The sequence below is a fragment of the Balaenoptera musculus genome, chromosome 15, assembly GCF_009873245.2.
Source record: "Balaenoptera musculus isolate JJ_BM4_2016_0621 chromosome 15, mBalMus1.pri.v3, whole genome shotgun sequence".
Lineage (NCBI taxonomy): Eukaryota > Metazoa > Chordata > Mammalia > Artiodactyla > Balaenopteridae > Balaenoptera > Balaenoptera musculus.
The window spans coordinates 25,430,566-25,448,332 of NC_045799.1; the positions used below are offsets into that span (position 1 = coordinate 25,430,566).

Here is a 17,767-nt window from a genome sequence, read left to right on the forward strand (position 1 = left end):
CTCCTGTGGGGTCACTGCTCCTTCCCTCCTGGGTCCTGATGCACACACTACTTTGTGTGTGCCCTCCAAGAGTGGAGTCTCTGTTTCCCCCAGTCCTGTTGAAGTCCTGCAATCAAGTCTTGCTAGCCTTCAAAGTCTGATTCTCTAGGAATTCATCCTCCCATTGCCGGACCCCCAGGCTGGGAAGCCTGACGTGGGGCTCAGAACCTTCACTCCAGTGGGTGGACTTCGGTGGTATAAGCTTTCTCCAGTTTGTGAGTCACCCACCCAGCAGTTATGGGATTTGATTTTATTGTGATTGTGTCTCTCCTACCATCTCATTGTGCCTTCTCCTTTGTCTTTGGATGTGGGGTATCTTTTTTGTTGAGTTCCAGTGTCTTCCTGTCAATGTTTGTTCAGCAGTTAGTTGTGATTCCGGTGCTCTAGCAAGAGGGAGTGATCGCACGTCCTTCTACTCCACCGTCTTGAACCAATCCCCCTGGCATGCCTTCTTCTATCCATCAAACACTCTGTGTCAGGGCCTAGATCGAGTGTTACCTCCCCCTCTGAGACTTCCTGTCCCCATCAGCCCCTCCCCTGGCCCTCCTGAGGGCTGGGTACGCTTACCGCCCTTACTCTCTCAGCTGTGCACTGCTACCTCACTCGCCCCTCCCACTGCATCACACTGTTCCTGAGGATGTGGGGAACTCGACCTTGCTCTGAGTTCCAGCCACAGGCCCACACACAGATGTCTGAGGGATGTCAGCCTTCAGGGAAACTCAGTGATCAAATTGAGTCCGACAGTCCTCCCGCATCCTGCCCTGTTCCATCTCAGCCTCAGAGTCCTCTCCTGTAACTGAGGCAGTGTGGCCCAGCACGGTGGTGGTGAAGACAAATAAGAAAGCACTGGTGAAGGCCCCTTTTCTCCCTCCCTGTCTCCCAGGAGCCTTGTTTGCTTCCCCCCTGGACTAGCTGGAGATGGGGAAGGGAATGCTGGATGTGGGGGCACCTATGGCCATCCAGAGGCCTGCTCGAGATGGTCCTCTGACTCTGGTTAGAGTTTCTGATTCCAAAGGGTTTTAGGGCAAGGCCCAGGGCCCTGCATTTTCAAAAGTGAGTTATAAACCCCTTCCTCCAGGGGTTTCCATGGGACATATTCTGAAATAACTGTTCTGGATGCACCAAACCTCTCTATGGCAATTGGGGCAGCGTAGCTGTGTGAGGAGCCAAGTGACCCCTCAGCCCGCACAAGCTTTGGAGGGGGGAACGCTGCCACCTAGGGGCTAAGAAAGAAGTTGCCAAAGCTAGGGCCTGAGCCATGTTGATAAAAATATTTATTGAGCACTTTCTGAGTGCCGGGCACTACGCCAAACTCTATGCCAAACTCTTTGTACATTTCATCATACTGGATCCCAATGACAGCCCTATGAGGTAGTACTGTCATAAGCCCCATTGTACAGATGAGGAATGCAGGGGTCAGAGAGGTCAAGTGACTTATCCAAGGTCACACAGCAAGTAAGTGTCAGCGCTTGGATCTGAAGCCAGATCTGGCTGACAGCTGAACTCTAACCACAACACTCGAGTGCCTCCTACATGCCTACATCACAGAGTCATCTGGGGATGCTGGGAGAACTGCATGTGAAAAGGTTTAACAGGTAAGGGCTCCAACCATATCAGGCCCCTGAAGAGCAGCTTAACTAGAGGCTGCCCCTAGGCAGCCTGGAGGAGGGGTGGGTGGGACTGCCCTGTCTTCTCTCATAGGCAGCCTGACCACCAGCCTGGACCAGCCAGACCCTGGGCCATTCAGGCTCAGCTGCCTCAGATCCCAGAATGCTGCAGGGCTTCCCAGAAGGACAGGGGACACAGCGAGGCGACCCTGGGCCAGGGTTTACAGAGCATGTTCCAAAAGGATTTTGACCAATGGCTCACTTCCACTGGGAAGGATCTCTAGTCAGCTCCTAGAGGCCCTGGACCCAAAGGTGAGCATCAGGCAGGATGTGGGAGCAAACACCATGGGTCCATCACTCCGAGGCCTGGATGTAGACAGGCACAGCAAGCATGGCACACGGGCCCTCGGCCCCTGCCTGCAGCTCCGCCAGGGCCAGGTTGGAGCCCAGGCCCTCGGCATGCCCGGGCACCACCAGCTCAGGTTCGCCCCCCACCGTCCCCCCAACTACGATGGACAGCACGGCATCCGGCTCCGAGAAGGGCGGCTTGCCTGGGGCGGCCTCGGGCACTGGCCCAGGCCCTGTGTCCTTCAGCTCCTCCAGCCCCAGCGGGTCAGGCAGGGGCGTCACCACCTTGCGGCCACCAGTGCTGCCGCTGCGGGGGGCTGCCCTCCTCCGGGGGGGCCGCCGGGCTTGCAGGTCCTTGTCCTTTTGGGGGCCGAGGCGGCAGCGGTGGTCCTTGAGGTACTTGTGGCGGGAAAAGCCCTTGGCGCAGCCGGCACAGCGGAACTTGTAGTTGCCTGTGTGGGCGCGCTGGTGCTCGGCAAGGTGGGCACGGCGGCTGAAGGACTTGCTGCACAAGGCGCACTTGTGGAGCTTCATGCCTGGGGAGCAAAGGGAAGGCAGTGAGAGGCACCCAGACCCTTCACCCTGCAATGCTGCCCTGGCACTTGGAACGAAGCCCAGTTCCCCAGCTTGCCCTACGAGCATGGGTGTGATCTGGGCCCTGCTCCCTCCACTCTCATCTCCCACCTTCTCCCAGCCACTTACCCTGTGCCAGCCTCCTGCCTCTGGGCCTTTGCTTGTGCTGTTTCCCCTCTGCCTGGAACAGCAAGCTCAGCCCCTAAACCTTGACTAACTTTGCCAGGTCACCATCATCTCTCCCCTCTCCGGTCTGCCTGCCTCACCCTGGCCACCTCAGACCATTCCCCACAGGGCAGCTAGAGCGGTCTTGGTAAAACCTCTCCATGACACTCCCTGCTCCAAACCCTCCAGTGATTCCCCAACTTTCCCACAGAGTCGCTGCAGCTGGCCACTCCCTTCACCTCTCAGACCCATCCCCTTCCTCTCCCCTCTCTTGTTCTCTGAGCTCCAGGCCTCCCGCCCGCCTTTCCTCGTCTCAAACACCCGCCAGTCTCTTCCCTGCCTGAAGGCTTCGCACTTGCTGCTCCCTCACCCTGGAAGCCATTTCCGGCTCTTCTCCTCTCTCAGACTCAGCTTTCGTGTCACCTCCTCCGGGGAGCCCTCCCTGATACCCACTTCCCTTCTTTCTCTGCCCCCTCGCTCTGCTTATTTCCATCTTTGCCCTCAGCATATTTTAGTGTAACATACTTATTTGTTTGCTGTTCATTTTCGATCTCTGCCACTAAATGCTAAGCTTCCCCAGGAGGGCAGGGTGGGCTTCTGCCTGATTCCCCCATGGCACCCCCAGTGCCTGACACATGGTATTCTCGCAATAGTCACTCACTGGATGAATCACTGGTGCCTCCATATCCACCATGAAGTCAACTCCATCCCACACACAGCCTGTGCCATGGTCCCCTCAGCCTCCCTGGGATGACAGCTCAGAGAGGGGGCAGTGACTTGCCTGAGGCCACCCAGCAGGACAGTGGTAGTGCCAAGAATCAAGCCCAGGCCCTCTGTCTCCAAGTCCTCAATCTACTCTCTTAGTTTTCACACTCTCTTTAGCCACTAGATCCTGTTTACAAATCAGTGGTTGTTAATCAGGGGTGACTTTACTCCCCAAGGATCTTTTGGCTTGTCCCCGGAGACATTTTTGGTTGTCATAACTGTGGGGTACAGGCCAGGGATGCCGCTGAACATCGTACAGTGCACAGGGCAGCCACCCACGACAAAGAATTATCCAGCCCAAAATATCAATAGTGCCGATATTGAGAAACCTTGTTCTATAGACCAAGTGGTATGTGGAAAGCCAGCCAAGCTGCTCTGGGGAAGCAGCAGCCCCAGGAGAAGCTCTGTGGAGCCGCCGGGAAACTGAGGAGTGGTGTGGAGACCCCTACTCCACACCCCAGCTTCCTCGCTCTGCCGAGTGGGCCAAGGAAGCTCCCTGGCCTTACCTTGGACCCACTCAGAACTGGATCTCCCTCCACACCTGACCCCACCTCTGTCACACTGGGTGCCTCTCTGATATACAGTCATCTCCTCCTGAGTCAGCTTCCTCCTTAGCCTGGGGGACTGTGGCTGACTCACCTCCGTACACCCTGAGGACCCAAACACAGGCCAGGCTCATGGCTCACAGGGGCAAAAGTCTATTGGCTGGAAGGTACCAGGCAGGGAAAATAAGCCTCACAGGATGTGTTTGCTCTTTCTGGGGTCCCTGCCCAGGGGGATTGAGCTGAACCAGACCCTCCTGGCACGTCCAGGAGCCACTTACCGGAGTGGGAAAGGATATGAGCCTTCAGCTTGTCTGGCCGGTTGAACTCCTTACTGCAGCCCGTGTGTGTCCTAGAATCCAAAACACTGGTCAGGGGAGCTCACTCAGCACAGGACTCTCTTGCTGGCCGCCCTGCCAGCCCTGGGCAGGACGGACTTGCTCATCCACCCTAAGGGCTGGGCAGGGAAGCAGCATGGGGAGTGAAGCAGCCAGGCGGGACCCAGGACAGGACAAAAGGAGAGAGGGCCTGCAGCCCTCGGCCCTGACCCCCTTCTATCCCACAGCTGGGTAAACCTGCCCCCTCCCACCCACCGTCTCTACTCACGAGAAGGGGCATTTGTATTTCTTGAATGGCTCATGGATCAACATGTGTCTCTTCAGTTTGTCCTTGCGGTTGAACGCGGACTCACACACCGAGCATTTGTAGGGCTTCTCACCTGCAGGAGGAAACACAGATGGGGGACCGAGGGTGCCGTGAGAGGGAGTGTGAATATGGGGTGCAGGGGTCTCCATCAGGGGACAGCAGCTCCTCCAGGGAGGTGGCCTGCGGGAATATTGCCTCTCCCTTTCCTCGGGACTTTGCTTTGCCAAGGAGGAGAGGAGGCTGGTTCAGTTAGGATGGGCAGGAGGGGCCTCTCTGACGAGGCAACACCTGAGGTGGTGAGGGAGCGAGCCACGCAGGAATGTGGGAGTGAGGGTCCCAGGCAGGAGGAGACGTGGGGCACCGCCTGTGTCTGAGGGGAGGCCCGTGTGGCCGGGCTGGAGCAGGGGAGGGAGAATGAGGCAGAAGAGGAGGTGGGCAAGGCAGCCAGGCCCAGAGGGAGGGCTTGGGAGGCAAGGCTTTCACTCTGAGCCGGATGAGAAGCCACCAGAGGCGCTGAGCAGAGGAGGGACAGGATCTGACTCGAGAGCCTCACAGGCTCCCTCTGGCTGCGTGTAGAGACCAGATTGAGGGCGTGAGGGTGGAGGCAGGAAGGAGGCTGGTACAAGAAATGGGAAGTGGCCAAGTATGGGTGATGTCCAGAAAGCAGAATCGGCAGCCCTTGCCAACGGACTGGCTGTGGGGCATGAGAGAATTTAAGGCGTGGGCTGGGCGACAGGGTGGATGGCCGTGACATTTACTGAAGTGGGGTCCACCACAGAGGAGGGGGGAATTACACCTTATCTGGTTGAATCCTTGCAACAAACCATAAGGTAAATCCTAGAAGAGAAAACTGAGGCTCCTGGTCTACACCTAGTGTTTGGGGGAAGTAAGATTCCAGCCCGGCAGTGTGACCCAGACTCCACCTGAGCTGCCCCAGACCGTCTGCTGCAGAACCCATGCGTGGGGCTGGGGGTGAGGGGTGGCATGGAGAGCAGCTCTCACCTAACAGGAGTCAGAGGTCAGAAACTGCCCTTTGGAAAAGGGCTATTACTGGGTTGCTTTATTTCCTGCCATTATTTCCTCTCTGTTCTCCTCTCTGGGATGAATAAAGTACTTTTGAAAAATGCCAACCCAATGATTGAGGAAATTCTGGTCCTTACAATGGAATGTTCTGCAGTCATTAAAAAGATTAAGGTCGATCTGTTTCCTGATCTGGAAAGATCTCCTGGCTATACTGCTAGGGGGAAAAGAAAAGTGTAGGACAGCTTAATACAGTCCCATTTTTGTTAGAAAAAAATACAATCCCCATACTCCAAAAAAGCCCTGGCCATATGGGTTTGTATCGACACAGAATATGCAGGGAGAAAGGTAGGGGAGGGTACACACCAAACTGTCAGTAGCAATTAAGATTTGAAGGGGGAATTTAACATTTTACTTTACGTACTTCCATACTGCTTCCATTTTTACAAAAAGCATGTATTACTTGTGAATAATAATGATTATTTTAAAAACCATAAAGAAAGCAATTTGGTAATATCTATCAAAATTGCCAATGAAGTTACTTCTTTTTCTTCTTTTATCATAAATATGAAATATATGTAACAGAAAACTTACCATTTTAACCATCTTTAAGTGTACACTTCAGTGGCATTAAGTACATTCTTATTGTCGTGCTACCATCACCACTATCCATCTCCAGAACTTTTTCATCATCCCAAACTAAAACTCAGTACTGCATATACATTGTAACCTAGCATTTCCACTGCTAGGAATGTACACTACAGATATATTCCCAAAAGCTTGTCAAGAGACCCACACAGCATTGTGTATACAAACTAACAGCTGAAAAAATAATTTAAGTGTCCATCCATAGGGAAATGGTTAAATCAAAGATGGTAAATGCAGGAGAATACTATGCAGCTGAGAAAAAGAAGGTGCTATTAGGAACATCTTCAAGGTACCTTGATAAGTGAAGAAAAATGGCACATAGTAGAGTTATAATATGTGCCTATTTGTGTAAAAGTAAGCACATGCTTTGTATAGATGTAAAATAAAACTAGAATGTCCCAGATGAGACCACTAACAGTGATCACCTTTGGGGAGGGGAATTAGGATCACTCTTCAAACTGTGAACTCCAAGTCACAAACTGATGGTGGTTACTTTAACAACTAAAATTGTAGAGATAGAAAATATTGTTTTGTGAAACTTCTGTTTCAGTATATTCTGTGTGTATGTATGTGTTTCCTGGGTTGCATACAAAATGTATTTTTTACCGTAGGTCATAGTAAAAAAAAAAAAAAAAAAAATCAAAAACCATTTGGATTGTCCATCTGAGGAGAGATGCTTTTGTACTATCAAGGATTTTTTCCTCAGGTTTTCTCAATCTTTAGACTCTTTTCAGTATAAAACAGAACAGAATTTTTTAACTAATAAAAAACATTTTAAAGCTTAAAAGAAAATAAAGTGTCAATGTATCTCAGCTGGGGAACTAAGGAGAGAGGGTTCTATCCAGGTTTGGGAGGGAATTTTGCATCGAGCACAACGCCCCCACCCCCAGGGGCTCAGAATGGCCTCAGGGGCAGCGCCGTGTCCCCCCACCCACCTCCCGAGGCTCGTCTCCACTCTAGTGTTGGTGGGAACCCCTTGTTCACTTGAGGGGGCAGGTAGGGGCCAGGAAGGAGAGGGGAAGGGGGGGTGAAGAGAGGGAGGGGATGGGCAGGAGGGGGCTCAGGAAGAAGGCTGAAGGAGATGGGGAGGAAGGCCAGAGGGGGATGGGAAGGGGAACAGAGAGGGTGTCTGGGGGGAGCGGAAGGGGGACTGAGCAGGAGTTGGTGGGGGGCAGGGTACCCACCTGAGTGGATGTGAGCGTGCAGTTTGAGGTAGTGCTCCCGCCGGAAGAACTTCTTGCACACCTGGCACTTGAACCTGCCCCCGCTGCCGTGGGTGGGCAGGTGACGCCGCAGGTAGCGTTCACAAGGAAACACCTGGCAGGACAGAGGAGTGAGCGTCAGGTCTGACTCACCAGCCCTCACCGCGTTATGAGCTCAAGGGGCCCCTCGTTACCAGCCCTTACGGAAACATCTTCCTTTCTGCCCACTAGGGGTCAAGGCCCATAGTGTCAAGCTCAGCCGTTAGAACCTCATGGCTCCCACTACTCACCCATAAGCCCAGTCAAGACATGCCTGTCCTGAGGTTCTGCCCAGGCTGTTGTTTCTACCCAGGGAGACTTTCTCTTAGCCTGACAAACTCCTACTCATCCTTTAAGACCCAACTCAGGTCACTGCTTCTGAAGCCCTCCCTGACTCCTCAATGCCACACCAGGCAAAGCAAATTCCACCCTTGAATGTCCACCCATATTTTTTAAGTCAGCACCTAACTTATTGAAACACAGCCCTTTGCTTGTAAGGGATCTCCAAGAGGGCAGAGAGGGGCTTTCATTCCTCAGCACAGGGCCTGAATCAAATGACTGACAAGCAAAGGAATGAATGAAAAAATGAACAAATAACTGAAGAAATAAATGGAAAGGTAATAAAAAGCCAGAAAACACAGAAGGCAAAATCTCCTTCCTCCCCAGGCATAGGAAGAGCATTCATTCATTTTTTCATTCATCTGATATAGAGAAGTGGTTAAGGACACAGACCCATCAACTTACTAGCCCCATCATTTCCTAGCTGGATGACCTTTCTGTGCCTTGGTTTCCCCGTCTATAAAATGGAGATAGTAATAATTTGCCTACCTCCTAGGGTTAAATGAGTCAGTTCAGATAAAATGCTCAGAACAGCATCTGGCACATGGTTCTTGCTAATTCACGATAACTTTTATTCAGACCACAAATTCCAAACCCCTAAATTAGGCTATATAATTAGAAACATCTACAATGAGGCCGAAGTGAAACCAGGGCTGTCTGTCCTGGGAAATCTGCCTCGTAAGGTTGTAAGAAAATGAGTAGAACAAAGAAACCAGTTAAACACACCAGGGGGATGCAATCAGCAAAATCCAGACTTCAGGAAACTCCACAGGACCGATGGCCCAGTTTCTTCAACAAATACATTAAAAGAAAAATAAGAGGAGCATCGATGGGGGGAATCTGTAGATTAACAGAAACTTTGGTCGTATCAACCAATCACAATATATGGACCTGATTCAAACAAACTTTACAAAAATTATGTTTTTGGGAAAAGTGGAAAATGGAACACTGCCTGGATATTTGATGATATGAAGGGCCAGGCTTTAGTGAGGGCTTCCAGATCCACTGAAAAGAAGAACCAGTAATAACAAGGATGATAAGACATCAGGAAGCTGGAGGCCGCCGTTCAGATGCTGGGCCTGGGCCTAGGGGAGGCCTCACTCCATGTCAGCCCGGCCTGGTCCGCCTGGCCCAGCAGTAGCCCTGGGATGGCCACGGGTGGCGTCCAACGGGTAACACAGGCCAGGCAGAGCTCTCGCTCTTCAAAGACAAAGTGTCATCTGTGGAGACAACCCCAAGCTTGGCCTGCACGTGTGTTGAGGCAGGAGGGGAGAAGGAGACGGTGGGGTCTTCACTCCATCACCTCTCGCCCCCTATTTCCGCCCAGCCAGCAAGGGCAGGGTTCCCCACCTTTTGGCAGTGCGGGCAGGGGAAGTTGTGAGTGGCGGTCTGCAGGTGGTGCTCCAGCGCCTCGGGGGTGGAGTACTTGTTGACGCATTTGACACACCTACATGGGGAGGAGCAGAGAAGTGAGAGAGCATGTGTGCCGGGCTGGACGCCCCAGCAGGCGTGGGAACCGGCCACTCCCCGCCCCCAACCAGGAGGCAAAATCCCACATCTGATTCATTCTTGAATCGGTCAATTCTCGCTTGCCACTGCCTCCATCCTAATCCAAACCATCTTGCTCGGACGCGTACAGTAGCCTCCTCCCTGCCCTAATTCATTCTCCACAGGGGAGCCAGCAGGAGCTTTAAAAATCAAAATCACAGCTTACCCTTCCCCCTCCCCATATCCTGAAGTCCATTCTCTAGTAGGTCTGTGTCTTTGTTCCCATCTTGCCCCTAGGTTCTTCATGACCCTTTTTTTTTTTTCTTAGATTCCATATATATGTGTTAGCATACGGTATTTGTTTTTCTCTTTCTGACTTACTTCACTCTGTATGACAGACCCTAGGTCCATCCACCTCACTACAAATAACTCAATTTCGTTTCTTTTTATGGCTGAGTAATATTCCATTGTATATATGTGCCACAAAGTGAGAGAATGGCATGGACATATATACACTACCAAACGTAAAATATATAGCTAGTGGGAAGCAGCCGCATAGCACAGGGAGATCAGCTCGGTGTTCTGTGACCACCTAGAGGGGTGGGATAGGGAGGGTGGGAGGGAGGGAGACGCAAGAGGGAAGAGTTATGGGAACATATGTATACGTATAACTGATTCACTTCGTTATAAAGCAGAAACTAACACACCATTGTAAAGCAATTATACTCCAATAAAGATGTTAAAAAAAAAAATCAAAATCAGACCATGTCACACCCTTGCTTAAAAATCCCCACCTTGGCTTACAAGGCCCTACTGGCCTGACTCACTCCCAGCTCTCAGCTTTCACCTTTCCCCATTGCCCATCTCACACCCTCTGCTCCAGGCCCCCCAGTCTCCTGAATGTACCCAGAACACACAACTCGACCCCACCTCAGGTTCTTTGTACTTGCTGTTCTTATGACCTGGAACGCTCTTCCCCCGAGTCCTCCCCTTGGCAGCACCTGCTCAGCCTTCACGTCTCAGCTCAAATGTCACCTCCTCAGAGAGACCCTCCCCGACCACCCCGTCTCAAGGTGCCCCCCAGAGCCCAGCCCCAGCCACTTCCTATTATGCTCTCCAGTTGTATTTCTTCTTAGCAATTATTATCTGGAATCATTTATTTGCTTACTTCTCTGTCTCCTCCACCAGCAAGTGGGCTCTGGAGGCCAGGACCATATCTGTCTTGTTTGTCTTATTCATAACCTGCTCTGAGCACCAGGGACAATCTCTTACATGAAAGAGTCAGATAAGGACCCACTGTAGAGCACAAGGGACTCTACTCAGTACTCTGTAATGGCCTATATGGGAAAAGAATCTAAAAAGGAGTGGATAGATGTATAAGTATAACTGATTCACTTTGCTGTACACCTGAAATTAACACAACATTGTAAATCAACTATACTCCAATAAAAATTTAAAAAAAAAAAAGTCAGACAAGGATCCAGGTCTGGTTCCTTCCCATCTCTGACCCTCAGTTTCCTTAACCATGAAATGGGGTAGGAATTCCAAGTGGACCTGCCCCTCAGTTTTTCTTAAGATCATAACAAGAGTCAAAGGACACACTGGTGCCAAACAGCTCATAAACTGCAAAGCACACAGACATGGTCTTTACTCTAAACATCACTCGCTAACATGCCCGCAAAATAGCAGTTTCAGGCCTCAAGCCACTCTAAGGAAAAGGTCCCACCGTCTCCCCACACAAAACCCTCACCAGCAAATGGGTCCGTTTACAATGCAGTACCACTGAGGAATGCCAGAGGCAGGTGGGCAATTCATGTTAAAAACAGAACCACGGGCCCTGCCATCTATACACCAGGGCACATGGGAAACCCGCAGTCAGGCTGTACCTGTGGTGGGCCCCGGGGACGCCCCCTCAGGCCACACCCTGAAAACCACAAGCTAAATGCCTCCAGATGGCAAGAAAGAAGGAGCAGGAGGGGTGAGAGCAGAGCTACCAGGAGGGCAGAGACCTGGTGAGCTAGTTGGAGGAAGAAGACAGGAATCGCACAGGCTCCAGCAGCAGGGACGCAGTTTCGCAACACCATTAAATGAAAACTCCCTGCCAGAAACGCCACCCTGACTATGTTACCCAAAGTAACATCCCCAGCACCAGGTCAAACCAGAGTCGTGTGTCTCCTGATACAGCACGCTGAGAAAGACACAGCGTCGCTTTGTGATACTCCTGCCAAAAGTGCCAATCCTGGCTCCACCCTGAGGTCAAATCAGACAAACCCAAACTGAGGGCATTTTACAAAATTACTGGCTTATACTATTCCAAAATATTAAGGTCATGAAAGACAAAGACAGAATGAGAACTGTTCCAGCTTAAAGGGGACTAAAGAGACAAAACAACCAAATACAATGTAGGATCCTGCATTGGATCCTGGGCCAGAAAAAACATTTTTTTCTTTGTCTATAAAGGATGTTATTGGAACAATTACAAATTTTTGAATAAGGTACATTAGGTAACAGAACTGTATTGGTTTAACTTCCTGATCTTGATAACTACACTGTGCTTATGTAAGAGGTTATCCTCGTTTTTAGAAAATACACACTACAGAGAAAGGGTAAAGGAGCATCGTATCTGCAAATTATTCCCAAAAAGCTCAGAATGTGATAAAGTAAGTGTGTAAGTATTGTAATATTGGGGAAATCTGGATGAAGGGTGTACGTGGGAATTCTTTGTACTATTCTTATAACTTTTCTAGAAGTCTAAAATTATGTCAAAATAAGATTAAAAAGAACACTTCCTGAAAGCGATTGCCTATGGGATGACGGAGTGGGTCAGGGTGGATAGGGAATTCCTTTTCACTCTATGCCCTTCCGTAGTTTTTAAATATTGCATTGTATGCACATAGCAATTATTTTTTTCAGGTAGGTAATTAATCTTTGTTAAACCCCTCTTTGATCTTTGACCTGCAAAATCACTTCTAGGAACTTATTTACAAATGAGCAAAGATATATGTCCAAAGTTGTTCCTGTAGTGTTGTTTATAATAATGACAAACTGGAAATAACCCAATTAACCTGCAATAAGGAATGGGTTAAATAAATTACAGCCCATCCACATACAATGGAATACTAAGTAGCTGTTTAAAAGAGTGAGGCAGGTCTGTTTGTGCTGAGGTGCAAAGATATAAACATTATAGTTTTAAGTGATAACTCCAAGTATACAGAATGATCCTATTAAATTTTAGACTGTTTGTCAGAAGTTGTGCAACAGGAAGAAGGTGTGATGAATTTTCACCAAATTCAATAACTGTGTTTGGGATGACCTAACTCAAATATAGCCTGTGATATTTATAGCTATAAATATGCTTATTACAGATATATACCAAAGGACATGTACCAAGAGGTTAACAGCGTTTTGTTTTTTGTCTTCTTGTGGGTTTTCTAAAAAGCCATTTCTGTGCATTGAACATGGATGACTTTTGTAACTAGAAAAAAAAAAATCTTATTTTTAAAAGGAAAAAGTAACCATACAGCATATATATAGTGACATGTATGAAATTCACTTGAGGGAATTGGGGACACTCCACGGGCAGGCCAAGGCAATGTGGCCCAAAGGGAGCAGAGCGGCCAGACTGACAGGGCCTGCCCCCGTGAAAACGGAATGAAACCACCACACCCACTCAAATGTTACCATGAGAGAGAAATAAACTCTCACCTTGTTAAAGCCACTGTTATTTTGGGTCCCTGTTACAAGCAACCAAACCTAGATTTAAATTATATAATTAATAAACATTGCAGCAATAATATTTATTGAGTACCTATTATGTTCCAGGCACCCTGCTTCATACTCATCTTACTTGATCCTTATAAATAATCCAATAGGGTAGGCACTATCGTATCGCCATTTCACAGGTGAGGAGACTGAAGTTGAGTGCCTGAATATCTTGCTGAGGTCATCCATCAGGTTTGCGGCTGAGCTCAGATTTGAGCACAGGGAGGTGGCTCCAGAGCTCTTATCATTACCCACTACACCATTCCACCCCTGGGCCATCCAGATGGTGTCCTGCCTCCCTGCACCTTACTTTGGGGCCAGAAACTCCAATGGCTACAAAGGGCCTCTGACACTCCAACCTTGGCAAGAGAACCTGGGAGAAGTGATCTACTGCAGGCACAGGGCCATCATTGGGCTCAATTCTCAGCCTGCGAACTCCAAAACCAGAGCTATGAGGCTTCCACAGTCCAAGACAAGAGTTTGAATCCCAGCTCTGTACAGACGTTGTTACTCTGGTGGGCAGGTCACTTCTCCTCTCTGAGCCTCAGTGTCCTCATCTTCAAAATGGGGAGAACACCACAGCTATGGACTGAACTGTGTCCCTCCAAAATCTGCATGTTGAAGTCCTGACCCTCAATGTAATGGTATTTGCAGATGGAGCCTTTGGGTAGTGATTAGGTTTAGATGAGATCATGAGTGTGGGATCCTCCAGATAAGGTTAGTGCCCTTATAAGAAAAGACCAGACAGAAAGGACGCCCTCTCTCTCTCATATGGCTATAATATTTTGTTATAGCCACCTCAGCTGACTGATACAACCTACCTCCCAGGATTGCGGGGATCAATGTCCCTAAGTCAGGCCATGGCACCTAGTAGTTGCTCCCTTCCTTTTATTTTGCATCTCACTCCAGAGAGCCACACAGCTACAGGGACTCACAGCATATCCACAGATTGGAACGGCAAAAGGAAAAGAAAATGCCCTCTGAGAACAAATGAGAATTACTCATCATTATCCAGAAATCTCCACCCCTTAGCTGGTCAGAGCTTCACCTGGTTTTCCTGCCTCTCTGGCCCCATTTCCCAATCTCCCCCAGGGTCAGTTGCCCTACATCCCATTTCTCGAGCCCCAGTCCCCCTGCCAACTTCTCAAAGCTCTTGTGATTTCTACAAGGTCCTCATGCTCTGGCCCCACTTTCTCTCCCAGGCCCCATCTAAACATCTCCTCCCACTTCCATTCTACACCACTTCCATTCTAAACCACATGCTATTTTATTTTATATCGCTACACCTGCTGTTCCTCCTGCTAGGAATGCACTTCTCACTACCCACTGTCTACCTGACAAACTCCTACTCATCCTTCAAAACCCAGTTCAGATATCATTGTTCCTGGGACACCTTCGCTGCCCTACCTCCCACTTTGGGTAATATGTCTATGATAGCATTTTATCACAGTATATCCTAAGAATATATACACTCCTGTCTCCCTAAGCAGCCCATGCATTCTAAACACAAGGTCTGTATTTACTTATTTTTGAACCCCAGAAGCCTCACCCAGGAGTTAGAGGGAGGCCCCATTAACAGAGGTCATCAGCCAAGTCTGTGCAGATACAAGTTTGTACAGAGAAGCAAAAGCCATTCTAACATGAAAATATTCACTAATGAACTAGAAGACCCTAGACAAACACTCCAATTTTTTTTTCACTATCCCCATGCACTACGTGCTGGGTTTTGTGAGGCAGCTGCTCCCAAAAGACATAAGGCAAATGCACAGCGAAATGAATGCAGAGCAAAAATGAGGGGTTCCACCAAGTCATGAAAGTGATGCTGGATGACACCATCGGCAGATGAGTCTAGAAGAGGGACCAGAAAGCAATCGAGGAAGAGAAACTCTACAGGGATGATCACAGGATCTATGGCTCCAAACAGAATGACAAGGATGATCACAGGATCGATGGCTCCAAAGAGAATGATCTGAAGATCTAAGGACTAAAAGCATGAGGCAAAACGGAGGGAGCCCTTCATCATTTCTGCCAAAGGGACCTTCTTTATGACTGAAACAGAAAACTACAACGATGTAAAGGGTTGTTAGAAAACTACCCCCAATTAAATCTACATTTGATTCATTCCTTGTCCATTCTAAGAATCAGCATATAGCTTCAACTTTAACCTAAATTTTACAGATTATAAAACAAATGAATCTTATTTTTATGATTTTTGCTTTCAAATACATACTTGTTCGTTTTTTCATTTAAGAATCAGCGTACTATTCCAACTGTAACCTAAATTGTGTAGACTATCAGATGAAATACTATTTTCATAATATTTTACTTTAGAAAAAAGACAAATCTTTTTTCCATTATGAACAAGAAAAGATTGGCTTCCCTTTTTTAAGATTTTTTTTTTTTTTTGATAACTGTCTGCCAAGTTGAAGAATGATATAAGGAGGGCCAGCATCTTCCCCCCTTCAGTGCCAAGACACAGAACCCACTCTGCCAGGCTGGACCCTGGAGCCTCAGATTCCCCTTTGAGATGTCCCACTGGTCCTGAGCAGTCAGAACCACCAAGGGACCAGACCCCTGGGATCCCTGCAGGGAGAGGGAAAAGGGAGGGCACGTACTTGTACACGGCACTGTCCTTCTTGGGGCTGTGCTGGGGCAGGAGGCTGTGTGAGTACTGATGCACGCCCAGGTCGTACAGCGAGGGGAAGTCCTTGCCACAGAGGTGGCAGCGGTAGCTCAGCTCCTCCTGGTGGCTCTTGATGTGCTCCAGAAACGTGTCGAGCTTCGGGAATGTCTGCGCGCAGCTTTTGACCACACACTTGTACACCTTGAGGGAAGAGGCAGGGTCGGTGAGGGAAGGCAGGAGAGCTGCTCCACTGCCGCTGCCTGCCCTGTGGCATCCACCTCAAACACTGCTTGTGGAAGACCCGACCGCTGTTTCCCTGCTCCCCTGCTGCTGGAGCCCTGGTCTTATTTTGATTAGAGGGTCCCCTCCTCTCAGCCAGGTAATGGCCTCATTACCCTCCCCACAGGCTCTGTGTGGTCTGGGTATGCTTAAGAAAAAATATCCAAAACCTGGAAAGATAACATCTTGAAAAGATGTGAAAAGATGATATGACGTCCTTCCAATGTCATGCTAGAATAGTGGCTCTCCAACTTGAGCCTGCATCACAATAACAGATTATGCCACTACCAGCGAATCTGATTCAGCAGGTCTGGGTGGCCTGAATATGTGCATTCCTACCAAGTGCCCAGGTGGTGCTGAAGCTGCTGGGCCAGGGACCTCACTTTGAGAACTGCTGTCTGGCAGGCAGTTAGGTAAAGGCAGTTAAGCCACTGAGGGTCATCTCACCCTCTGGGTGATGTGACTTGTTTTGACTGTTTACTACTGATTAGGACCCAGACTCTAAAGTTAAATGTCAACTTGTAGAAAACTGATCCAATGTAAATGATTTTTGTCATGTAGAAAAGATAACTCCAAAGGTTTTGTTGCCCTGTAGGACATTAACCAGATTTGTATCTAACTTAGCAATCTTATTTCAGGATTCCTTTTTTTCACTGACATAGTTATATATGGGTATAGATATAAGTGTTTCATATCCTCTTTTGACTGGCTTTGTCATCCTCCCAGTTCCCTCATTAATGAGTTAAGTAAAATTCTGACTCATGTTCACTATGTTATTTGTATGAGAATGATGTTTTTTAACATTTTGAAAATTATACTTTGACAAGTAGTACACACTCCTCATAGGGCTGCATGACACACTCAGATACAATTCCACATGCTCTCTCTTCCTAACAAAGTGAACCCTGATTTGCTCAGAGTGGCAAGATGCCAAATCAAGTTAAAACATTTGATCCCCCGGCTCCCTTACATCGAGTGTCAGCCATGTGACGCCTTTCTTGCCAATGATAAGTAGGCAGTAGTCTTTGGGGAAGGAATCGCTCCCAGAACAAAAAGGCAAAAGCTTCCTAGGAGAAGTCCCCTCTGTTTTTTGCATTTGTCCTGACTGGAATATAGATGTGATGACTGGAGGTACAGCAGCCATTCTGCAACCTTGAGGATGCAAGCCACATGCTAAAGATGGCAGAGCAGAAAGCCAAGAGAACCCTGCTATATAAGCCCAATGCTACCTACTTATGGACCTCTTGTGATGTGAGAGGAAAAAAACCCTAACCAGTAAGCCCGTTATCTATTATTTGCAGCATAACAATGCATTCCTAAATGACAGAGCATATGCACTGGCTCTGACCAATGAGAGGTCTACAGAAGGCTTCTGGGAAAGGTTTCCTTGCTCCTAAAGAAGACACAGAAAATACAACCCCTTTATGCTCACGGATAATACTGTGTCTGATCTTCTGCCCAGAAAGAGTGACTACCATCACAGGACCACAGGCAAACCACCAGCAGGGGACAACGCCACACCCTGAGATAGTGGAGACAAGAGCTAGAAAGACACAGGGTCCTTGATGCTCGGTTGAGTCAACTGACTGTCTCAGGCCCAGAGCTGCCCTATCTTGGGTTTTCTTGTTATGTGAGATAACAAACTTCCTAATTGTTTAAGCCAGTTTGAGTCAAAGTTTACTG

The 17,767-nt window shown here is 48.7% G+C and overlaps 1 protein-coding gene across 3 annotated transcripts in view; it reads right to left on the reverse strand.

The window, feature by feature from the left end:
• Positions 1–1,296: 1,296 nt before the first annotated feature.
• ZNF341 (zinc finger protein 341) overlaps positions 1,297–17,767 on the reverse strand; it is a 42,093-nt gene continuing 25,622 nt past the window's right edge. For all 3 annotated transcript variants that reach the window (XM_036827624.1, XM_036827623.1, XM_036827625.1), the window contains 6 exons: positions 15,798–16,006; positions 9,283–9,379; positions 7,537–7,669; positions 4,646–4,757; positions 4,321–4,391; positions 1,297–2,530 (listed from right to left, as the gene is read on the reverse strand). In XM_036827624.1, coding sequence (XP_036683519.1) covers positions 2,001–2,530; positions 4,321–4,391; positions 4,646–4,757; positions 7,537–7,669; positions 9,283–9,379; positions 15,798–16,006 — 1,152 coding nt within the window. In that variant the 3' untranslated portion in view covers positions 1,297–2,000. The remainder of the gene's footprint in view (positions 2,531–4,320; positions 4,392–4,645; positions 4,758–7,536; positions 7,670–9,282; positions 9,380–15,797; positions 16,007–17,767) is intronic.